General features: G+C 43.2%; 1 protein-coding gene across 2 annotated transcripts in view; it reads right to left on the reverse strand.

Annotated features, from left to right (window-relative positions):
* The window catches only part of LOC311148865 (inositol hexakisphosphate and diphosphoinositol-pentakisphosphate kinase 2-like), a 71,797-nt gene that overhangs the window by 25,009 nt on the left and 20,942 nt on the right, over positions 1 to 25,846 (reverse strand). For both annotated transcript variants that reach the window (XM_084185859.1, XM_084185858.1), the window contains exons 10-15: positions 21,122 to 21,223; positions 20,618 to 20,704; positions 14,872 to 14,947; positions 14,061 to 14,170; positions 9,669 to 9,754; positions 9,371 to 9,496 (exon numbers count right to left, since the gene is read on the reverse strand). In XM_084185859.1, the coding sequence (XP_084041985.1) occupies positions 9,371 to 9,496; positions 9,669 to 9,754; positions 14,061 to 14,170; positions 14,872 to 14,947; positions 20,618 to 20,704; positions 21,122 to 21,223 (587 nt within the window). The remainder of the gene's footprint in view (positions 1 to 9,370; positions 9,497 to 9,668; positions 9,755 to 14,060; positions 14,171 to 14,871; positions 14,948 to 20,617; positions 20,705 to 21,121; positions 21,224 to 25,846) is intronic.

The following is a 25,846-nucleotide window of genomic DNA, read 5'->3' on the forward strand; positions in this document are numbered from 1 at the left end:
TGGTAGTGGTGGAGTAGGGGCCTGAGGGCACACAGTGTGTTGTGAAATCTGTGAATGTTTTGTAATGTTTTTAAAATTGTATTAACTGCCTTAATTTTGCTGGATCCCAGGAAGAGTAGCTGCTGCCTTGGCTGATCCATAATAAATACAAATAGTCTTCCATGATGAATACTCCAGCAGGTTGTTTAATAGTCTTCCATGATGAATACTCCTGCAGGTTGTTTAATAGTCTTCCATGATGAATACTCCTGCAGGTTGTTTAATAGTCTTCCATGATGAATACTCCTGCAGGTTGTTTAATAGTCTTCCATGATGAATACTCCTGCAGGTTGTTTAACAGTCTTCCATGCGCGTCTTCAACTATTTCTCCCACATGAACTTCAACATTTGCATTGTGTATACCCATGCAACAAAATTGCACAACTTCCGTTAGAAATTTAGTTGGATTAATGATCATCTCGGCAATACAGTGCATCTTCTAAAAATGTCCATATGATTTAGGAAGAGAGAAAAGCTTGAGTATCTGTCTCTTCCACTGAACCTAGAACAAGCGCTCCAATGACGCCCTGTATGTGAAGCTCAGCAGCAACGTGACGTCATGGTGGAGTGCCTTCGGTGGGGGAGATCGCAGAGAAATCCTGCAGTGCCCGCAAGGTCCCCCTGCTCAAGAAAGCACATATACATATCCGTCTGAAGTTTGCCAATGAACATCTGAATGATTCAGAGGAGAACTGGGTGAAAGTGTTGTGGTCAGATGAGACCAAAATTGAGCTCTTTGGCATCAACTCAACTCGCCGTGTTTGGAGGAGGAGGAATGCTGCCTATGACCCCAAGAACACCATCCCCACTGTCAAACATTATGCTTTGGAGGCGTTTTTCTGCTAAGGGGACAGGACAACTTCACCACATCAAAGGGACGATGGACCGGGCCATGTACCGTCAAATCTTGGGTGAGAACCTCCTTCCCTCAGCCAGGGCATTGAAAATGGGTCGTGGATGGGTATTCCAGCATGACAATGACCCAAAACACACGGCCAAGGCAACAAAGGAGTGGCTCAAGAATAAGCACATTGAGGTCCTGGAGTGGCCTAGCCAGTCTCCAGACCTTAATCCCATAGAAAATCTGTGGAGGGAGCTGAAGGTTCGAGTTGCCAAATGTCAGCCTCAAAACCTTAATGACTTGGAGAAGATCTGCAAAGAGGAGTGGGACAAAATCCCTCCTGAGATGTGTGCAAACCTGGTGGCCAACTACAAGAAACGTCTGACCTCTGATTGCCAACACGGGTTTTCCCACCAAGTACTAAGTCATGTTTTGCAGAGGGGTCAAATACTTATTTCCCTCGTTAAAATGCAAATCAATTTATAACATTTTTGACATGTGTTTTTCAGGATTTTTTTGTTGTTATTCTGTCTCTCACTGTTCAAATAAACCTACCATTAAAATTATAGACTGATCATGTCTTTGTCAGTGGGCAAACGTACAAAATCAGCAGGGGATCAAATACTTTTTTCCCCTCACTGTGTAGTGTAGAGGTGAAGAGTGTAACCAGAGGTAGTATATAGTGTAGAGGTGAGGAGTGTAACCAGAGGTAGTATATAGTGTAGAGGTGAGGAGTGTAACCAGAGGTAGTATATAGTGTAGAGGTGAGGAGTGTAACCAGAGGTAGTATATAGTGTAGAGGTGAGGTGTGTAACTAGAGGTAGTATATAGTGTAGAGGTGAGGAGTGTAACCAGAGGTAGTATATAGTGTAGAGGTGAGGAGTGTAACCAGAGGTAGTATATAGTGTAGAGGTGAGGAGTGTAACCAGAGGTAGTATAGTGTAGAGGTGAGGAGTGTAACCAGAGGTAGTATATAGTGTAGAGGTGAGGAGTGTAACCAGAGGTAGTATATAGTGTAGAGGTGAGGAGTGTAACCAGAGGTAGTATATAGTGTAGAGGTGAGGAGTGTAACCAGAGGTAGTATATAGTGTAGAGGTGAGGAGTGTAACCAGAGGTAGTATAGTGTAGAGGTGAGGAGTGTAACCAGAGGTAGTATATAGTGTAGAGGTGAGGAGTGTAACCAGAGGTAGTATATAGTGTAGAGGTGAGGAGTGTAACCAGAGGTAGTATATAGTGTAGAGGTGAGGAGTGTAACCAGAGGTAGTATATAGTGTAGAGGTGAGGAGTGTAACCAGAGGTAGTATATAGTGTAGAGGTGAGGTGTGTAACCAGAGGTAGTATATAGTGTAGAGGTGAGGTGTGTAACCAGAGGTAGTATATAGTGTAGAGGTGAGGTGTGTAACCAGAGGTAGTATATAGTGTAGAGGTGAGGTGTGTAACCAGAGGTAGTATATAGTGTAGAGGTGAGGTGTGTAACCAGAGGTAGTATATAGTGTAGAGGTGAGGAGTGTAACCAGAGGTAGTATATAGTGTAGAGGTGAGGAGTGTAACCAGAGGTAGTATATAGTGTAGAGGTGAGGTGTGTAACCAGAGGTAGTATATAGTGTAGAGGTGAGGAGTGTAACCAGAGGTAGTATATAGTGTAGAGGTGAGGTGTGTAACCAGAGGTAGTATATAGTGTAGAGGTGAGGAGTGTAACCAGAGGTAGTATATAGTGTAGAGGTGAGGAGTGTAACCAGAGGTAGTATATAGTGTAGAGGTGAGGTGTGTAACCAGAGGTAGTATATAGTGTAGAGGTGAGGTGTGTAACCAGAGGTAGTATATAGTGTAGAGGTGAGGTGAGGAGTGTAACCAGAGGTAGTATATAGTGTAGAGGTGAGGAGAATAACCAGAGGTAGTATATAGTGTAGAGGTGAGGAGTGTAACCAGAGGTAGTATACAGTGTAGAGGAGAGGAGTGTAACCAGAGGTAGTATATAGTGTAGAGGTGAGGAGTGTAACCAGAGGTAGTATATAGTGTAGAGGTGAGGTGTGTAACCAGAGGTAGTATATAGTGTAGAGGTGAGGAGTGTAACCAGAGGTAGTATATAGTGTAGAGGTGAGGAGTGTAACCAGAGGTAGTATAGTGTAGAGGTGAGGAGTGTAACCAGAGGTAGTATATAGTGTAGAGGTGAGGTGTGTAACCAGAGGTAGTATATAGTGTAGAGGTGAGGAGTGTAACCAGAGGTAGTATATAGTGTAGAGGTGAGGAGTGTAACCAGAGGTAGTATATAGTGTAGAGGTGAGGAGTGTAACCAGAGGTAGTATATAGTGTAGAGGTGAGGTGTGTAACCAGAGGTAGTATATAGTGTAGAGGAGAGGAGTGTAACCAGAGGTAGTATATAGTGTAGAGGTGAGGTGTGTAACCAGAGGTAGTATATAGTGTAGAGGTGAGGAGTGTAACCAGAGGTAGTATAGTGTAGAGGTGAGGAGTGTAACCAGAGGTAGTATAGTGTAGAGGTGAGGAGTGTAACCAGAGGTAGTATATAGTGTAGAGGTGAGGAGTGTAACCAGAGGTAGTATATAGTGTAGAGGAGAGGAGTGTAACCAGAGGTAGTATATAGTGTAGAGGTGAGGAGTGTAACCAGAGGTAGTATATAGTGTAGAGGAGAGGAGTGTAACCAGAGGTAGTATATAGTGTAGAGGTGAGGTGTGTAACCAGAGGTAGTATATAGTGTAGAGGTGAGGAGTGTAACCAGAGGTAGTATATAGTGTAGAGGTGAGGTGTGTAACCAGAGGTAGTATATAGTGTAGAGGTGAGGTGTGTAACCAGAGGTAGTATATAGTGTAGAGGTGAGGAATGTAACCAGAGGTAGTATAGTGTAGAGGTGAGGAGTGTAACCAGAGGTAGTATATAGTGTAGAGGTGAGGAGTGTAACCAGAGGTAGTATATAGTGTAGAGGTGAGGAGTGTAACCAGAGGTAGTATATAGTGTAGAGGTGAGGAGTGTAACCAGAGGTAGTATATAGTGTAGAGGTGAGGAGTGTAACCAGAGGTAGTAGATAGTGTAGAGGTGAGGTGTGTAACCAGAGGTAGTATATAGTGTAGAGGTGAGGTGTGTAACCAGAGGTAGTATATAGTGTAGAGGTGAGGAGTGTAACCAGAGGTAGTATATAGTGTAGAGGTGAGGAGTGTAACCAGAGGTAGTATATAGTGTAGAGGTGAGGAGTGTAACCAGAGGTAGTATAGTGTAGAGGTGAGGAGTGTAACCAGAGGTAGTATATAGTGTAGAGGTGAGGAGTGTAACCAGAGGTAGTATATAGTGTAGAGGTGAGGAGTGTAACCAGAGGTAGTATAGTGTAGAGGTGAGGAGTGTAACCAGAGGTAGTATATAGTGTAGAGGTGAGGTGAGGAGTGTAACCAGAGGTAGTATATAGTGTAGAGGTGAGGAGTGTAACCAGAGGTAGTATATAGTGTAGAGGTGAGGTGTGGAGTGTAACCAGAGGTAGTATATAGTGTAGAGGTGAGGTGTGTAACTAGAGGTAGTATATAGTGTAGAGGTGAGGAGTGTAACCAGAGGTAGTATATAGTGTAGAGGTGAGGTGTGTAACCAGAGGTAGTATATAGTGTAGAGGTGAGGAGTGTAACCAGAGGTAGTATATAGTGTAGAGGTGTGGAGTGTAACCAGAGGTAGTATATAGTGTAGAGGTGTGGAGTGTAACCAGAGGTAGTATATAGTGTAGAGGTGAGGAGTGTAACCAGAGGTAGTATATAGTGTAGAGGTGAGGAGTGTAACCAGAGGTAGTATAGTGTAGAGGTGAGGAGTGTAACCAGAGGTAGTATATAGTGTAGAGGTGAGGAGTGTAACCAGAGGTAGTATATAGTGTAGAGGTGAGGAGTGTAACCAGAGGTAGTATATAGTGTAGAGGTGAGGTGTGTAACTAGAGGTAGTATATAGTGTAGAGGTGAGGTGTGTAACCAGAGGTAGTATATAGTGTAGAGGTGAGGAGTGTAACCAGAGGTAGTATATAGTGTAGAGGTGTGGAGTGTAACCAGAGGTAGTATATAGTGTAGAGGTGAGGTGTGTAACCAGAGGTAGTATATAGTGTAGAGGTGAGGAGTGTAACCAGAGGTAGTATATAGTGTAGAGGTGAGGTGTGTAACCAGAGGTAGTATATAGTGTAGAGGTGAGGAGTGTAACCAGAGGTAGTATATAGTGTAGAGGTGAGGAGTGTAACCAGAGGTAGTATATAGTGTAGAGGTGAGGAGTGTAACCAGAGGTAGTATAGTGTAGAGGTGAGGTGTGTAACCAGAGGTAGTATATAGTGTAGAGGTGAGGTGAGGAGTGTAACCAGAGGTAGTATATAGTGTAGAGGTGAGGAGTGTAACCAGAGGTAGTATATAGTGTAGAGGTGAGGAGTGTAACCAGAGGTAGTATACAGTGTAGAGGAGAGGAGTGTAACCAGAGGTAGTATATAGTGTAGAGGTGAGGAGTGTAACCAGAGGTAGTATATAGTGTAGAGGTGAGGTGTGTAACCAGAGGTAGTATATAGTGTAGAGGTGAGGTGAGGTGTGTAACCAGAGGTAGTATATAGTGTAGAGGTGAGGAGTGTAACCAGAGGTAGTATAGTGTAGAGGTGAGGAGTGTAACCAGAGGTAGTATATAGTGTAGAGGTGAGGAGTGTAACCAGAGGTAGTATATAGTGTAGAGGTGAGGTGTGTAACCAGAGGTAGTATATAGTGTAGAGGTGAGGAGTGTAACCAGAGGTAGTATATAGTGTAGAGGTGAGGTGTGTAACCAGAGGTAGTATATAGTGTAGAGGTGAGGTGTGTAACCAGAGGTAGTATATAGTGTAGAGGTGAGGAGTGTAACCAGAGGTAGTATATAGTGTAGAGGTGAGGTGTGTAACCAGAGGTAGTATATAGTGTAGAGGTGAGGAGTGTAACCAGAGGTAGTATATAGTGTAGAGGTGAGGAGTGTAACCAGAGGTAGTATATAGTGTAGAGGTGAGGAGTGTAACCAGAGGTAGTATATAGTGTAGAGGTGAGGTGTGTAACCAGAGGTAGTATATAGTGTAGAGGTGAGGTGAGGAGTGTAACCAGAGGTAGTATATAGTGTAGAGGTGAGGAGTGTAACCAGAGGTAGTATATAGTGTAGAGGTGAGGAGTGTAACCAGAGGTAGTATACAGTGTAGAGGAGAGGAGTGTAACCAGAGGTAGTATATAGTGTAGAGGTGAGGAGTGTAACCAGAGGTAGTATATAGTGTAGAGGTGAGGTGTGTAACCAGAGGTAGTATATAGTGTAGAGGTGAGGTGAGGTGTGTAACCAGAGGTAGTATATAGTGTAGAGGTGAGGAGTGTAACCAGAGGTAGTATATAGTGTAGAGGTGAGGTGTGTAACCAGAGGTAGTATATAGTGTAGAGGTGAGGAGTGTAACCAGAGGTAGTATATAGTGTAGAGGTGAGGTGTGTAACCAGAGGTAGTATATAGTGTAGAGGTGAGGTGTGTAACCAGAGGTAGTATATAGTGTAGAGGTGAGGAGTGTAACCAGAGGTAGTATATAGTGTAGAGGTGAGGTGTGTAACCAGAGGTAGTATATAGTGTAGAGGTGAGGAGTGTAACCAGAGGTAGTATATAGTGTAGAGGTGAGGAGTGTAACCAGAGGTAGTATATAGTGTAGAGGTGAGGAGTGTAACCAGAGGTAGTATATAGTGTAGAGGTGAGGTGTGTAACCAGAGGTAGTATATAGTGTAGAGGTGAGGAGTGTAACCAGAGGTAGTATATAGTGTAGAGGTGAGGAGTGTAACCAGAGGTAGTATATAGTGTAGAGGTGAGGAGTGTAACCAGAGATAGTATATAGTGTAGAGGTGAGGAGTGTAACCAGAGGTAGTATATAGTGTAGAGGTGAGGAGTGTAACCAGAGGTAGTATATAGTGTAGAGGTGTGGAGTGTAACCAGAGGTAGTATATAGTGTAGAGGTGTGGAGTGTAACCAGAGGTAGTATATAGTGTAGAGGTGAGGAGTGTAACCAGAGGTAGTATAGTGTAGAGGTGAGGAGTGTAACCAGAGGTAGTATATAGTGTAGAGGTGAGGAGTGTAACCAGAGGTAGTATATAGTGTAGAGGTGAGGAGTGTAACCAGAGGTAGTATATAGTGTAGAGGTGAGGTGAGGTGTGTAACCAGAGGTAGTATATAGTGTAGAGGTGAGGAGTGTAACCAGAGGTAGTATATAGTGTAGAGGTGAGGAGTGTAACCAGAGGTAGTATATAGTGTAGAGGTGAGGTGAGGTGTGTAACCAGAGGTAGTATATAGTGTAGAGGTGAGGTGTGTAACCAGAGTTAGTATATAGTGTAGAGGTGAGGAGTGTAACCAGAGGTAGTATATAGTGTAGAGGTGAGGAGTGTAACCAGAGGTAGTATATAGTGTAGAGGTGAGGAGTGTAACCAGAGGTAGTATATAGTGTAGAGGTGAGGAGTGTAACCAGAGGTAGTATATAGTGTAGAGGTGAGGAGTGTAACCAGAGGTAGTATATAGTGTAGAGGTGAGGAGTGTAACCAGAGGTAGTATATAGTGTAGAGGTGAGGAGTGTAACCAGAGGTAGTATATAGTGTAGAGGTGAGGAGTGTAACCAGAGGTAGTATATAGTGTAGAGGTGAGGAGTGTAACCAGAGGTAGTATATAGTGTAGAGGTGAGGTGAGGTGTGTAACCAGAGGTAGTATATAGTGTAGAGGTGAGGTGTGTAACCAGAGGTAGTATATAGAGTAGAGGTGAGGAGTGTAACCTGAGTTAGTATATAGTGTAGAGGTGAGGAGTGTAACCAGAGGTAGTATATAGTGTAGTGGTGAGGAGTGTAACCAGAGGTTAAAAAATTAAAGGGAATACTAAAATAACACATCCTAGATCTGAATGAATGAAATAATCTTATTAAATACTTTTTTCTTTACATAGTTGAATGTGCTGACAACAAAATCACACAAAAATTATCAATGGAAATCAAATGTATCAACCCGTGGAGGTCTGGATTTGGAGTCACCCTCAAAATTAAAGTGGAAAACCACACTACAGGCTGATCCAACATTGATGTAATGTCCTTAAAACAAGTCAAAATGAGGCTCAGTAGTGTGTGTGGCCTCCACGTGCCTGTATGACCTCCCTACAACGCCTGGGCATGCTCCTGATGAGGTGGCGGATGGTCTCCTGAGGGATCTCCTCCCAGACCTGGACTAAAGCATCCGCCAACTCCTGGACAGTCTGTGGTGCAACGTGGCGTTGGTGGATGGAGCGAGACATGATGTCCCAGATGTGCTCAATTGGATTCAGGTCTGGGGAACGGGCGGGCCAGTCCATAGCATCAATGCCTTCCTCTTGCAGGAACTGCTGACACACTCCAGCCACATGAGGTCTAGCATTGTCTTGCATTAGGAGGAACCCAGGGCCAACCGCACCAGCATATGGTCTCACAAGGGGTCTGAGGATCTCATCTCGGTACCTAATGGCAGTCAGGCTACCTCTGGCGAGCACATGGAGGGCTGTGCGGCCCCCCAAAGAAATGCCACCCCACACCATGACTGACCCACCGCCAAACCGGTCATGCTGGAGGATGTTGCAGGCAGCAGAACGTTCTCCACGGCGTCTCCAGACTCTGTCACGTCTGTCACATGTGCTCAGTGTGAAACTGCTTTCATCTGTGAAGAGCACAGGGCGCCAGTGGCGAATTTGCCAATCTTGGTGTTCTCTGGCAAATGCCAAACGTCCTGCACGGTGTTGGGCTGTAAGCACAACCCCCACCTGTGGACGTCGGGCCCTCATACCTCCCTCAAGGAGTCTGTTTCTGACCGTTTGAGCAGACACATGCACATCTGTGGCCTGCTGGAGGTCATTTTGCAGGGCTCTGGCAGTGCTCCTCCTGCTCCTCCTTGCACAAAGGCGGAGGTAGCAGTCCTGCTGCTGGGTTGTTGCCCTCCTACGGCCTCCTCCACGTCTCCTGATGTACTGGCCTGTCTCCTGGTAGCGCCTCCATGCTCTGGACACTACGCTGACAGACACAGCAAACCTTCTTGCCACAGCTTGCATTGATGTGCCATCCTGGATGAGCTGCACTACCTGAGCCACTTGTGTGGGTTGTAGACTCCGTCTCATGCTACCACTAGAGTGAAAGCACCGCCAGCATTCAAAAGTGACCAAAACATCAGCCAGGAAGCATAAGAACTGAGAAGTGGTCTGTGGTCACCACCTGCAAAACCAGTCCTTTATTGGGGGTGTCTTGCTAATTGCCTATAATTTCCACCTGTTGTCTATTCCATTTGCACAACAGCATGTGAAATTTATTGTCAATCAGTGTTGCTTCCTAAGTGGACAGTTTGATTTCACAGAAGTGTGATTTGACTTGGAGTTACATTGTGTTGTTTAAGTGTTCCCTTTATTTTTTTGAGCAGTGTATATAGTGTTGAGGTGAGGTGAGGTGTGTAACCACAGGTAGTATATAGTGTAGAGGTAGTAGAATACTGTACCTTGTCCTCCAGGGTACATGCAGCGGAAGGCCCTGCCCAGCTCCTCAGCCTGTACCCTGCCTGCCGGGGTCAGCTCCCCGCCCCACTTCAACACCAGCAGCAGAGACGGACCCTCCTTTGGACCCTCTGAACCACACACACACACACACACACACACACACACACACACACACACACACACACACACACACACACACACACACACACACACACACACGACTGCATTAGTTCCTGCTGCAGGCCAAGAATGTGCATGTTAAACGTATGTGTATGAGTTTGAGCATGAACTCCTCCTTACCTTCTTCCTCACTGGAGGCTTTGGGCTGTCCGTTGGGCAGGTAGGTCAGCTGCACCTTCCTGTTGATGCCTGAGAAATGGCCATACCTGGAAGACACACACAGGGGCAGGGATCATTACCCAGGGGCAGGGATCTACCCTTAATGATGCTCAAGTCATCATTACCCAGGGGCAGGGATCATTACCCAGGGGCAGGGATCATTACCCAGGGGCAGGGATCTACCCTTAATGATGCTCAAGTCATCATTACCCAGGGGCAGGGATCTACCCTTAATGATGCTCAAGTCATCATTACCCAGGGGCAGGGATCTACCCTTAATGATGCTCAAGTCATCATTACCCAGGGGCAGGGATCATTACCCAGGGGCAGGGATCATTACCCAGGGGCAGGGATCTACCCTTAATGATGCTCAAGTCATCATTACCCAGGGGCAGGGATCTACCCTTAATGATGCTCAAGTCATCATTACACAGGGGCAGTACACACACACACCTTACAGACATGTGACATATGTCAAGACCAGCGTTAAGCTCAACTCCAATCGAACTCAATTTAGGAAGTACATTTTAAATATCCGTATTTAAAACATAAATGACACTTTTCTGTGGACTGAAATCAATTAATTATTGGACTGAATTGACCATTTTTAAATGGAACTGACTCCAACCCTGTTGGACACGACACGTTTCGTTTCAGAACCATGGTTCAGAGGTCTTCGACAAGCTTCAAAACGCTAGCTAGCAGGTGCTCAGTCAGTCAGGCTAGGCCAAGCTAGTTAGCTAGTTTAGCCTAAGTACAGTGCCTTGCAAAATTATTCATCCCCCTTTGCATTTGTCCTATTTTGTTGCATTACAACCTGTAATTTAAATGGATTTTTATTTGGATTTCATGTAATGGACATACACAAAATAGTCCAAATTGGTGAAGCGAAATGAAAAAAAATTACTTATTTCAAAAAATTCTAAAAAATAAATAACGGAAAAGTGGTGCGTGCATATGTATTCACCCCTTTGCTATGAAGCCCCTAAATAAGGTCTGGTGCAACCAATTACCTTCAGAAGTCACATAATTAGTTAAATAAAGTCCACCTGTGTGTGCAATCTAAGTGTCATATGATCTGTCACATGATCTCAGTATATATACACCTGTTCTGAAAGGCCCCAGAGTCTGCAACCCCACTAAGCAAGGGGCACCACCAAGCAAGCGCCACCAAGAAGACCAAGGAGCTCTCCAAACAGGTCAGGGACAAAGTTGTGGAGAAGTACAGATGAGGGTTGGGTTATAAAAAATATCAGAAACTTTGAACATCCCACGGAGCACCATTAAATCCATTATAAAAAAATTGAAAGAATATGGCACCACAACAAACCTGCCAAGAGAGGGCCGCCCACCAAAACTCACGGACCAGGCAAGGAGGGCATTAATCAGAGAGGCAACAAAGAGACCAAAGATGACCCTGAAGGAGCTGCAAAGCTCCAGAGCGTAGATTGGAGTATCTGTCCATAGGACCACTTTAAGCCGTACACTCCACCGAGCTGGGCTTTACGGAAGAGTGGCCAGAAAAAAGCCATTGCTTAAACAAAAAAATAAGCAAACACGTTGGGTGTTCGCCAAAAGGCATGTGGGAGACTCCCCAAACATATGGAAGAAGGTACTATGGTCAGATGAGACTAAAATTGAGCTTTTTGGCCATCAAGGAAAATGCCACAATCCAATTGAGAATCTGTGGTATGACTTAAAGATTGCTGTACACCAGCAGAACCTATCCAACTTGAATGAACTGGAGCAGTTTTGCTTGAAGAATGGGCAAAAATCCCAGTGGCTAGATGTGCCAAGCTTATAGAGACATACCCCAAGAGACATGCAGCTGTAATTGCTGCAAAAGGTGGCTCTACAAAGTATTGACTTTGGGGGGGGGGGGGGGGGGGGGTGAATAGTTATGCACGCTCAAGTTCTGTTTTTTTGTCTTATTTCTATTTTGCATCTTCAGATTGTAAGGCAACAAAATAGGAAAAATGCCAATAGGGGTGAATACTTTCGCATGCCACTGTAGCTGCCTGGTTTCTGGAAACATGTTTTGTGTTGTTGTGTGACCTTTGGAAGCCCGCTGTCACTGTGTGTTGCTGTCAATCCCTTATGTGCCATACCAGCGCTGTCCTTCTGGATGTGACAGGTCTTTGGTAAGTGCATAACACCCCACCCGGTTGGGGGAAATTATCTCTTCCTCCCCCGTGGTTTACGATACAGTGCTGTGACAGCACTAGGCTAACTTCAGCTGTTCAATGCTCCGGCTATTGTAATAATTTAGCATATCCGCCGCTAATGGAAACGTACCGTCCTGTAATAGGAAAGAGATTACGATTCCTCGGGACGAGCATCTGGTTTGACACGACGTACAGACCAAGTACATGATAGCCCCGTGATGGAAAATGGGTTTGATAGGTGATACGGTCTGTGTTTTTTAAAACTGTTCCTGGATTCCCCAATCCCCGACCCTCACATCAATAACCCTCGCAGATCAATAACCAGACAGGTCATGGACCTTTGTGTTTTGATCCTTGGTTATTGTCAAAAAGGTGCCATTGGTAACTGGTTAATATGGGGAGTGCGTACCGAGTGTCATTCAAGCTGGATTCCCTTTGGAAAGAGAGAGGAGGAGAGAGAAAGGAGGGAGGAAAACAGCATTAGAGACACAGAGGAGGAGGGGGGTGTTCTGCTAGGGTAGAGTGCTACAGGAATACAAGGACTAGGCTAAGTCAATCTGTGTGGAGCACCGGGCTACAGACACACAGCAATACAGAGGTGGTTTCTCCACCAAGCATCACACACAGCAACATGGAGGTTTCTCCACCAAGCATCACACACAGCAACATGGAGGTTTCTCCACCAAGCATCACACACAGCAACATGGAGGTTTCTCCACCAAGCATCACACACAGCAACATGGAGGTTTCTCCACCAAGCATCACACACAGCAACACGGAGGTGGTTTCTCCACCAAGCATCACACACAGCAACATGGAGGTTTCTCCACCAAGCATCACACACAGCAACACGGAGGTGGTTTCTCCACCAAGCATCACACACAGCAACATGGAGGTGGTTTCTCCACCAAGCATCACACACAGCAACACGGAGGTGGTTTCTCCACCAAGCATCACACACAGCAACACGGAGGTGGTTTCTCCACCAAGCATCACACACAGCAACACGGAGGTGGTTTCTCCACCAAGCATCACACACAGCAACATGGAGGTTTCTCCACCAAGCATCACACACAGCAACACGGAGGTGGTTTCTCCACCAAGCATCACACACAGCAACACGGAGGTTTCTCCACCAAGCATCACACACAGCAACACGGAGGTGGTTTCTCCACCAAGCATCACACACAGCAACATGGAGGTGGTTTCTCCACCAAGCATCACACACAGCAACACGGAGGTGGTTTCTCCACCAAGCATCACACACAGCAACATGGAGGTGGTTTCTCCACCAAGCATCACACACAGCAACATGGAGGTTTCTCCACCAAGCATCACACACAGCAACATGGAGGTGGTTTCTCCACCAAGCATCACACACAGCAACATGGAGGTGGTTTCTCCACCAAGCATCACACACAGCAACATGGAGGTTTCTCCACCAAGCATCACACACAGCAACATGGAGGTTTCTCCACCAAGCATCACACACAGCAACACGGAGGTGGTTTCTCCACCAAGCATCACACACAGCAACATGGAGGTTTCTCCACCAAGCATCACACACAGCAACACGGAGGTGGTTTCTCCACCAAGCATCACACACAGCAACATGGAGGTTTCTCCACCAAGCATCACACACAGCAACACGGAGGTGGTTTCTCCACCAAGCATCACACACAGCAACATGGAGGTGGTTTCTCCACCAAGCATCACACACAGCAACATGGAGGTGGTTTCTCCACCAAGCATCACACACAGCAACATGGAGGTGGTTTCTCCACCAAGCATCACACACAGCAGAGCAGATCACTACCTGATGCATGGATGTTCAAATGGACAGATCAGGGCTTGACGTGTGTGAGTGTATACTAGGATACCAGATTTTCCATGGCAGAAAATAAAACACGAAGCAGACATTTAAAAGCAGTCCTTTAAAAAAAAACATGTTTGTTTTTGGGTCAACATTAGGACTGTTTTCCATAAGAAATGAAGTCCACTTCATGTTTTGTTTTTGGGTCAACATTAGGACTGTTTTCCATAAGAAATGAAGTCCACTTCATGTTGTTTCCTTGCCACGATACTTCTGAATATCGCAATACTGGTCACGTGACAAACCTGGTGTGTGTGTGTGTGTGTGTGTGTGTGTGTGTGGTGTGCACATAATCAAGCCATAAGCGTCTCTCACATCTCTAGGACCGTCTTGAGCTGCTCCAGTTTACCCTTCTTCTCCTCGATCTCATAGTCTGTGTGCTGTCCCAACTCAGCCAGTAGGAGCCGGGCAATGTCCAGCACTTCCTACACAACACACACACACACACACACACACAGGACTGACATCAGTCAATCGAACTGACATTTCTCACAAAGTGCTTAACATCAACCAGGGATTTAACCCCTACAAAGAGGCGACAGTAGCCAGGAAAATTTCCAGGTGATGCAAACCTTGAAAATAATTGGATTAGAAGTAGAGGCCATATGCAATACTATCTTATTGTCACAAATAGGCAGTCCTGGGGAGTAGTGAAGTACCTGTAGTTAAACTAGTAATTAAACTACATTTTCTAGTAGCTTGGTGGTAGTTGAACTAAATTCAAATCTACGTAGTGTTTTCAGTAGTTAATAACTTTTGTTGGCATGTAGCGATGTAGCTAACTACTGGTACGTCACACTCTTTTTTGTAAAAATATAATAAAATATGGGCAATAATTTCCTTTATTTTTCGGCATTAGACTTGCCTAATTCTCACCATTTCAGATTTTGATAATTTTTCACAAAGTACTGTAGTTTGGATGTAGTGAACTACTTTTTCAAACTTAAGTAAAATATAGTTAGTTTACTTATGGTTAGCTTTAGCGTAGCTTAACTTCTTCCAGTGTGAAGTTATTGGTAGCCTGGTGAACTATATTTTCAGAGTAGCATCCCCAACACCGCAAATAGGCTTCCCCTCAACAGAGGGTTTTCTGTGTTATAGGCAAATAAGAGATATTTGGACTGACCTGTAGCTGTTTGGGCTTCTTCAACTTCAGTTTCCCTGACTTGTAGCCTCCATACTTTTCAAACAGCGAAAAGAATCTAAAGACAACAGATGCAACATTGAATCTAAAGACAACAGATGCAACATTGAATCTAAAGACAACCGATGCAACATTGAATCTAAAGACAACAGATGCAACATTGAATCTAAAGACAACCGATGCAACATTGAATCTAAAGACAACCGATGCAACATTGAATCTAAAGACAACCGATGCAACATTGAATCTAAAGACAACCGATACAACATTGAATCTAAATTCAACAGATACAACATTGAATCTAAAGACAACCGATACAACATTGAATCTAAAGACAACCGATGCAACATTGAATCTAAAGACAACAGATGCAACATTGAATCTAAAGACAACCGATACAACATTGAATCTAAAGACAACCGATGCAACATTGAATCTAAAGACAACAGATGCAACATTGAATCTAAAGACAACCGATGCAACATTGAATCTAAAGACAACCGATGCAACATTGAATCTAAAGACAACCGATGCAACATTGAATCTAAAGACAACCGATACAACATTGAATCTAAATTCAACAGATACAACATTGAATCTAAAGACAACCGATACAACATTGAATCTAAAGACAACCGATGCAACATTGAATCTAAAGACAACAGATGCAACATTGAATCTAAAGACAACCGATACAACATTGAATCTAAAGACAACCGATGCAACATTGAATCTAAAGACAACCGATACAACATTGAATCTAAAGACAACAGATGCAACATTAAATCTAAAGACAACAGATGCGACATTGAATCTAAAGACAACAGATGCGACATTGAATCTAAAGACAACCGATGCAACATTGAATCTAAAGACAACCGATACAACATTGAATCTAAAGACAACCGATGCAACATTGAATCTAAAGACAACCGATGCAACATTGAATCTAAAGACAACCGATACAACATTGAATCTAAATTCAACAGATGCAACATTAAATCTAAAGACAACCGATGCAACATTGAATCTAAATTCAACAGATGCAACATTAAATCTAAAGACAACCGATACAACATTGAATCTAAAGACAACAGATGCGACATTGAATCTAAAGACAACCGATGCGACATTGAATCTAAAGACAACCGATGCAACATTGAATCTAAAGACAACCGATACAACATTGAATCTAAAGACAACCGATACAACATTGAATCTAAAGACAACCGATGCAACATTGAATCTAAAGACAACCGATGCAACATTGAATCTAAAGACAACCGATACAACATTGAATCTAAAGACAACAGATGCAACATTAAATCTAAAGACAACCGATGCAACATTGAATCTAAAGACAACCGATACAACATTGAATCTAAAGACAACAGATGCAACATTGAATCTAAAGACAACCGATACAACATTGAATCTAAAGACAACCGATGCAACATTGAATCTAAAGACAACCGATACAACATTGAATCTAAAGACAACAGATGCAACATTAAATCTAAAGACAACCGATGCAACATTGAATCTAAAGACAACCGATACAACATTGAATCTAAAGACAACAGATGCAACATTGAATCTAAAGACAACCGATACAACATTGAATCTAAAGACAACCGATGCAACATTGAATCTAAAGACAACCGATACAACATTGAATCTAAAGACAACAGATGCAACATTAAATCTAAAGACAACAGATGCGACATTGAATCTAAAGACAACAGATGCGACATTGAATCTAAAGACAACCGATGCAACATTGAATCTAAAGACAACCGATACAACATTGAATCTAAAGACAACCGATGCAACATTGAATCTAAAGACAACCGATGCAACATTGAATCTAAAGACAACCGATACAACATTGAATCTAAATTCAACAGATGCAACATTAAATCTAAAGACAACCGATACAACATTGAATCTAAAGACAACAGATGCGACATTGAATCTAAAGACAACCGATGCGACATTGAATCTAAAGACAACCGATGCAACATTGAATCTAAAGACAACCGATACAACATTGAATCTAAAGACAACCGATGCAACATTGAATCTAAAGACAACCGATGCAACATTGAATCTAAAGACAACCGATGCAACATTGAATCTAAATTCAACAGATGCAACATTAAATCTAAAGACAACCGATACAACATTGAATCTAAAGACAACAGATGCAACATTAAATCTAAAGACAACCGATGCAACATTGAATCTAAAGACAACCGATACAACATTGAATCTAAAGACAACAGATGCAACATTGAATCTAAAGACAACCGATACAACATTGAATCTAAAGACAACCGATGCAACATTGAATCTAAAGACAACCGATACAACATTGAATCTAAAGACAACAGATGCAACATTAAATCTAAAGACAACCGATGCAACATTGAATCTAAAGACAACCGATACAACATTGAATCTAAAGACAACAGATGCAACATTGAATCTAAAGACAACCGATACAACATTGAATCTAAAGACAACCGATGCAACATTGAATCTAAAGACAACCGATACAACATTGAATCTAAAGACAACAGATGCAACATTAAATCTAAAGACAACAGATGCGACATTGAATCTAAAGACAACCGATTCAACATTGAATCTAAAGACAACCGATACAACATTGAATCTAAAGACAACAGATGCAACATTGAATCTAAAGACAACCGATGCAACATTGAATCTAAAGACAACCGATGCAACATTGAATCTAAATTCAACAGATGCAACATTAAATCTAAAGACAACCGATACAACATTGAATCTAAAGACAACAGATGCAACATTGAATCTAAAGACAACCGATACAACATTGAATCTAAAGACAACCGATGCAACATTGAATCTAAAGACAACCGATACAACATTGAATCTAAAGACAACAGATGCAACATTAAATCTAAAGACAACAGATGCGACATTGAATCTAAAGACAACAGATGCGACATTGAATCTAAAGACAACCGATGCAACATTGAATCTAAAGACAACCGATACAACATTGAATCTAAAGACAACCGATGCAACATTGAATCTAAAGACAACCGATGCAACATTGAATCTAAAGACAACCGATACAACATTGAATCTAAATTCAACAGATGCAACATTAAATCTAAAGACAACCGATACAACATTGAATCTAAAGACAACAGATGCGACATTGAATCTAAAGACAACCGATGCGACATTGAATCTAAAGACAACCGATGCAACATTGAATCTAAAGACAACCGATACAACATTGAATCTAAAGACAACCGATGCAACATTGAATCTAAAGACAACCGATGCAACATTGAATCTAAAGACAACCGATGCAACATTGAATCTAAATTCAACAGATGCAACATTAAATCTAAAGACAACCGATACAACATTGAATCTAAAGACAACAGATGCAACATTAAATCTAAAGACAACCGATGCAACATTGAATCTAAAGACAACCGATACAACATTGAATCTAAAGACAACAGATGCAACATTGAATCTAAAGACAACCGATACAACATTGAATCTAAAGACAACCGATGCAACATTGAATCTAAAGACAACCGATACAACATTGAATCTAAAGACAACAGATGCAACATTAAATCTAAAGACAACCGATGCAACATTGAATCTAAAGACAACCGATACAACATTGAATCTAAAGACAACAGATGCAACATTGAATCTAAAGACAACCGATACAACATTGAATCTAAAGACAACCGATGCAACATTGAATCTAAAGACAACCGATACAACATTGAATCTAAAGACAACAGATGCAACATTAAATCTAAAGACAACAGATGCGACATTGAATCTAAAGACAACCGATTCAACATTGAATCTAAAGACAACCGATACAACATTGAATCTAAAGACAACCGATGCAACATTGAATCTAAAGACAACCGATGCAACATTGAATCTAAAGACAACCGATGCAACATTGAATCTAAATTCAACAGATGCAACATTAAATCTAAAGACAACCGATACAACATTGAATCTAAAGACAACAGATGCGACATTGAATCTAAAGACAACCGATGCGACATTGAATCTAAAGACAACCGATGCAACATTGAATCTAAAGACAACCGATACAACATTGAATCTAAAGACAACCGATACAACATTGAATCTAAAGACAACCGATGCAACATTGAATCTAAAGACAACCGATGCAACATTGAATCTAAAGACAACCGATACAACATTGAATCTAAAGACAACAGATGCAACATTAAATCTAAAGACAACCGATGCAACATTGAATCTAAAGACAACCGATACAACATTGAATCTAAAGACAACAGATGCAACATTGAATCTAAAGACAACCGATACAACATTGAATCTAAAGACAACCGATGCAACATTGAATCTAAAGACAACCGATACAACATTGAATCTAAAGACAACAGATGCAACATTAAATCTAAAGACAACCGATGCAACATTGAATCTAAAGACAACCGATACAACATTGAATCTAAAGACAACAGATGCAACATTGAATCTAAAGACAACAGATACAACATTGAATCTGAAGACAACAGATGTGACATTGAATCTAAAGACAACCGATGCAACATTGAATCTAAAGACAACAGATGCAACATTGAATCTAAAGACAACCGATACAACATTGAATCTAAAGACAACCGATGCAACATTGAATCTAAAGACAACCGATACAACATTGAATCTAAAGACAACAGATGCAACATTGAATCTAAAGACAACCGATGCAACATTGAATCTAAAGACAACCGATACAACATTGAATCTAAATTCAACAGATGCAACATTAAATCTAAAGACAACCGATACAACATTGAATCTAAAGACAACAGATGCGACATTGAATCTAAAGACAACAGATGCGACATTGAATCTAAAGACAACCGATGCAACATTGAATCTAAAGACAACCGATGCAACATTGAATCTAAAGACAACCGATACAACATTGAATCTAAAGACAACCGATACAACATTGAATCTAAAGACAACCGATACAACATTGAATCTAAAGACAACCGATGCAACATTGAATCTAAAGACAACAGATGCAACATTGAATCTAAAGACAACCGATACAACATTGAATCTAAAGACAACCGATGCAACATTGAATCTAAAGACAACCGATACAACATTGAATCTAAAGACAACAGATGCAACATTAAATCTAAAGACAACCGATGCAACATTGAATCTAAAGACAACCGATACAACATTGAATCTAAAGACAACAGATGCAACATTGAATCTAAAGACAACAGATACAACATTGAATCTGAAGACAACAGATGCGACATTGAATCTAAAGACAACAGATGCAACATTGAATCTGAAGACAACAGATGCAACATTGAATCTAAAGACAACCGATACAACATTGAATCTAAAGACAACAGATACAACATTGAATCTAAAGACAACCGATACAACATTGAAATGGAACAGGACTGGGGAAGGTGAATTACAAGTTGTATTTGTTATATGACAAACAGAACATGAAGTCATTAATACATCAGTGTGTCAAATTTTGCCCACTCTGAATAGGGAGAGGGGGGTATTTGAGGTATATAGATATTTAATCAAATCAAATTGTATTTGTCACATGCGTCGAATACAACAGGTGTAGACCTTACAGTGAAATGCTTAGACTCACAGAGGGTGTCTGACTTCCATTTTCATCTTCTGTTTGGGGGTGCGGTCTCCGTGGCGGATGACGGCGATGACACAGCGCAGCTCCATCCTGCGGGACATGTGACATTATGTTTATTGTATTCATCGTTTATTATTGATCATCTCAATAGGATGAGGGCTTGAAAACCAATAGGCTGATGGAGATGGAAAGCAGTTCTATACCGGGTATCAAACTAGGTAATGTGCGTGACTCAGGACTGTGTTAGCCCAATGAGATGAAGCCTAGGAGTTAGATGTGAGAGCAAACAAGTCTTCAAGTCTCAAGAGAGGTTAGTCATGACGTGAGTATAGTTCACTAAAACACCTCAGACTACCTCTGGAAGAGATGAGGGTGGGACAGGAAGAAGAGGAGAGGAGGAAGAAGAGAGGAAGAGAGGAGGAGGAGAAGAAGAGAGGAGGAGGAGGAGAAGAGAGGAGGAAGAGAGGGGGAGAAGAAGAGAGGAGGAGGAGAGGGAGGAGGACTCACATGGTTCCTGAGGTGGTGGGGACTATGGGTATGTCCTCAGCCTCCAAGGGGATGGACCAGGGGATGTGGAACTGAGGGGCCAGCTCTCGCATCACCATGTTCCTGTGGAGGGAACAACCAATGGAGTGAGTTATAGCAGTATTTAGGTCCTACCAACCAATCGATTGTGAGCTAGAGTAATATTTACAGTCCCTTCGGAAAGTATTCAGACCTCTTGACTTTCCACATTGTTACATTACAGCCTTATTCTAAAATTGATTAAATAAATGACAATCCTCAGCAATCTACACACAATACCCCATAATGACAAAGCAAAAACAGGTTTGTATAAATGTTTGCAAATTTATAAAAAGACAGAAATACCTTATTTACATAAGTATTCAGACCCTTTGTTATGAGATTCGAAATTGAGCTCAGGTGCATCCTGTTTCCATTGATCATCCTTCAGATGTTTCTACAACTTGATTGGAGTACACATGTGGTAGATTCAATTGATTGGACATGATTTGAAAAGACACACACCTGTCTATATAAGGTCCCACAGTTGACAGCGCATGTCAGAGCAAAAATCAATCCATGAGGTCAAAGGAATTGTCTGTAGAGCTCCGAGACAGGATTGTGTCGAGGCACAGATCTGAGGAAGGGCACCAACATTTTTTGGCAGCATTGAAGGTCCCCGAGAACACAGTGGCCTCCATCATTCTTAAATGGAAGAAGTCTGGAACCACGAAGACTCTTCCTAGAGCTGGCTGCCTGGCCAAACTGAGCAATCGGGGGAGAAGGGCCTTGGTCAGGGAGGTGACCAAGAACCCGATGGTCACTGACAGAGCTCTAGAGTTCCTCTGTAGAGATGGCAGAACCTTCCAGAAGGACAACCATCTCTGCAGCACTCCACCAATCAGGCCTTTATGGTAGAGTGGCCAGACGGAAGTTACTCCTCAGTAAACTGCACATGACAGCCCGCTTGGAGTTTGCCAAAAGGCACCTAAAGACTCTCAGACCATGAGAAACAAGATTATCTGGTCTGATGAAACCAAGATTGAACTCTTTGGCCTGAATACCAAGCATCACGTCTGGAGGAAACCTGGCACCATCTCTACGGTGAAGCATGGTGGTGGCAGCATCAAGCGGTGGGGATGTTTTTCAGCGGCAGGGACTGGGAGACTAGTCAGGATCGAGGGAAATATGAACGGAGCAAAGTACAGAGAGATCCTTGATGAAAACCTGCTCCAGAGCGCTCAGGACCTGACTGGGGGCGAAGGTTCACCTTCCAACAGGACAACGACCCAAAGCACACAGCCAAGACAACGCAGGAGTGGCTTCGGTACATGTCTCTGAATGTCCTTGAGTGGCCCAGCCAGAGCCCAGACTTGAACATCTCTGGAGAGACCTGAAAATAGCTGTGCAGCAACCCTCCCCATCCAACCTGACAGAGCTTGAGAGGATCTGCAAAGAAGAATGGGAGAAACTCCCCAAATACAGGTGTGCCAAGCTTGTAGCGTCATACCCAAGAAGACTTGATGCTGTAATCACTGCCAAAGGTGCTTCAACAAAGTACTGAGTAAAGGGTCTGAATACTTATGTAAATTTAATATTTCAATTTTTATTTATTATTGTCATTATGAGGTATTGTGTGATGAGGAAAAAAACAAGGGGTCTGAATACTTTCCGAAGGCACTGTAAGTCCTACCAACCAATGGCGTGAGCTATAGCAGTGTTTAGGTCCTACCAACCAATGGCGTGAGCTATTGCATTGTTTAGGTCCTACCAACCAATGGCGTGAGCTATAGCAGTGTTTAGGTCCTACCAACCAATGGCGTGAGCTATAGCAGTGTTTAGGTCCTACCAACCAATGGCGTGAGCTATAGCAGTGTTTAGGTCCTACCAACCAATGGCGTGAGCTATAGCAGTGTTTAGGTCCTACCAACCAATGGCGTGAGCTATAGCAGTGTTTAGGTCCTACCAACCAATGGCGTGAGCTATAGCAGTGTTTAGGTCCTACCAACCAATGGCGTGAGCTATAGCAGTGTTTAGGTCCTACCAACCAATGGCGTGAGCTATAGCAGTGTTTAGGTCCTACCAACCAATGGCGTGAGTTATAGCAGAGTTTGGATTCTAGCCAGTTCAAGGAATGAGTTGTGGCTAGAGACCTTTACTCTCAGTCAATGTACAGTATGGCTCTAGTTAACCAGCTGACCCCATGGTGTCAATGTACAGTATGGCTCTAGTTAACCAGCTGACCCCATGGTGTCAATGTACAGTATGGCTCTAGTTAACCAGCTGACCCCATGGTGTCAATGTACAGTATGGCTCTAGTTAACCAGCTGACCCCATGGTGTCAATGTACAGTATGGCTCTAGTTAACCAGCTGACCCCATGGTGTCAATGTACAGTATGGCTCTAGTTAACCAGCTGACCCCATGGTGTCAATGTACAGTATGGCTCTAGTTAACCAGCTGACCCCATGGTGTCAATGTACAGTATGGCTCTAGTTAACCAGCTGACCCCATGGTGTCAATGTACAGTATGGCTCTAGTTAACCAGCTGACCCCATGGTGTCAATGTACAGTATGGCTCTAGTTAACCAGCTGACCCCATGGTGTCAATGTACAGTATGGCTCTAGTTAACCAGCTGACCCCATGGTGTCAATGTACAGTATGGCTCTAGTTAACCAGCTGACCCCATGGTGTCAATGTACAGTATGGCTCTAGTTAACCAGCTGACCCCATGGTGTCAATGTACAGTATGGCTCTAGTTAACCAGCTGACCCCATGGTGTCAATGTACAGTATGGCTCTAGTTAACCAGCGGACCCCATGGTGTCAATGTACAGTATGGCTCTAGTTAACCAGCTGACCCCATGGTGTCAATGTACAGTATGGCTCTAGTTAACCAGCTGACCCCATGGTGTCAATGTACAGTATGGCTCTAGTTAACCAGCTGACCCCATGGTGTCAATGTACAGTATGGCTCTAGTTAACCAGCTGACCCCATGGTGTCAATGTACAGTATGGCTCTAGTTAACCAGCTGACCCCATGGTGTCAATGTACAGTATGGCTCTAGTTAACCAGCTGACCCCATGGTGTCAATGTACAGTATGGCTCTAGTTAACCAGCTGACCCCATGGTGTCAATGTACAGTATGGCTCTAGTTAACCAGCTGACCCCATGGTGTCAATGTACAGTATGGCTCTAGTTAACCAGCTGACCCCATGGTGTCAATGTACAGTATGGCTCTAGTTAACCAGCTGACCCCATGGTGTCAATGTACAGTATGGCTCTAGTTAACCAGCTGACCCCATGGTGTCAATGTACAGTATGGCTCTAGTTAACCAGCGGACCCCATGGTGTCAATGTACAGTATGGCTCTAGTTAACCAGCTGACCCCATGGTGTCAATGTACAGTATGGCTCTAGTTAACCAGCTGACCCCATGGTGTCAATGTACAGTATGGCTCTAGTTAACCAGCTGACCCCATGGTGTCAATGTACAGTATGGCTCTAGTTAACCAGCTGACCCCATGGTGTCAATGTACAGTATGGCTCTAGTTAACCAGCTGACCCCATGGTGTCAATGTACAGTATGGCTCTAGTTAACCAGCTGACCCCATGGTGTCAATGTACAGTATGGCTCTAGTTAACCAGCTGACCCCATGGTGTCAATGTACAGTATGGCTCTAGTTAACCAGCTGACCCCATGGTGTCAATGTACAGTATGGCTCTAGTTAACCAGCTGACCCCATGGTGTCAATGTACAGTATGGCTCTAGTTAACCAGCTGACCCCATGGTGTCAATGTACAGTATGGCTCTAGTTAACCAGCTGACCCCATGGTGTCAATGTACAGTATGGCTCTAGTTAACCAGCTGACCCCATGGTGTCAATGTACAGTATGGCTCTAGTTAACCAGCTGACCCCATGGTGTCAATGTACAGTATGGCTCTAGTTAACCAGCTGACCCCATGGTGTCAATGTACAGTATGGCTCTAGTTAACCAGCTGACCCCATGGTGTCAATGTACAGTATGGCTCTAGTTAACCAGCTGACCCCTGGGTGTCAATGTACAGTATGGCTCTAGTTAACCAGCTGACCCCATGGTGTCAATGTACAGTATGGCTCTAGTTAACCAGCTGACCCCATGGTGTCAATGTACAGTATGGCTCTAGTTAACCAGCTGACCCCATGGTGTCAATGTACAGTATGGCTCTAGTTAACCAGCTGACCCCATGGTGTCAATGTACAGTATGGCTCTAGTTAACCAGCGGACCCCATGGTGTCAATGTACAGTATGGCTCTAGTTAACCAGCTGACCCCATGGTGTCAATGTACAGTATGGCTCTAGTTAACCAGCTGACCCCATGGTGTCAATGTACAGTATGGCTCTAGTTAACCAGCTGACCCCATGGTGTCAATGTACAGTATGGCTCTAGTTAACCAGCTGACCCCATGGTGTCAATGTACAGTATGGCTCTAGTTAACCAGCTGACCCCATGGTGTCAATGTACAGTATGGCTCTAGTTAACCAGCTGACCCCATGGTGTCAATGTACAGTATGGCTCTAGTTAACCAGCTGACCCCATGGTGTCAATGTACAGTATGGCTCTAGTTAACCAGCTGACCCCATGGTGTCAATGTACAGTATGGCTCTAGTTAACCAGCTGACCCCATGGTGTCAATGTACAGTATGGCTCTAGTTAACCAGCTGACCCCATGGTGTCAATGTACAG

The sequence above is a fragment of the Coregonus lavaretus genome, assembly GCF_964263955.1.
Source record: "Coregonus lavaretus genome assembly, chromosome: 21".
NCBI lineage: Eukaryota > Metazoa > Chordata > Actinopteri > Salmoniformes > Salmonidae > Coregonus > Coregonus lavaretus.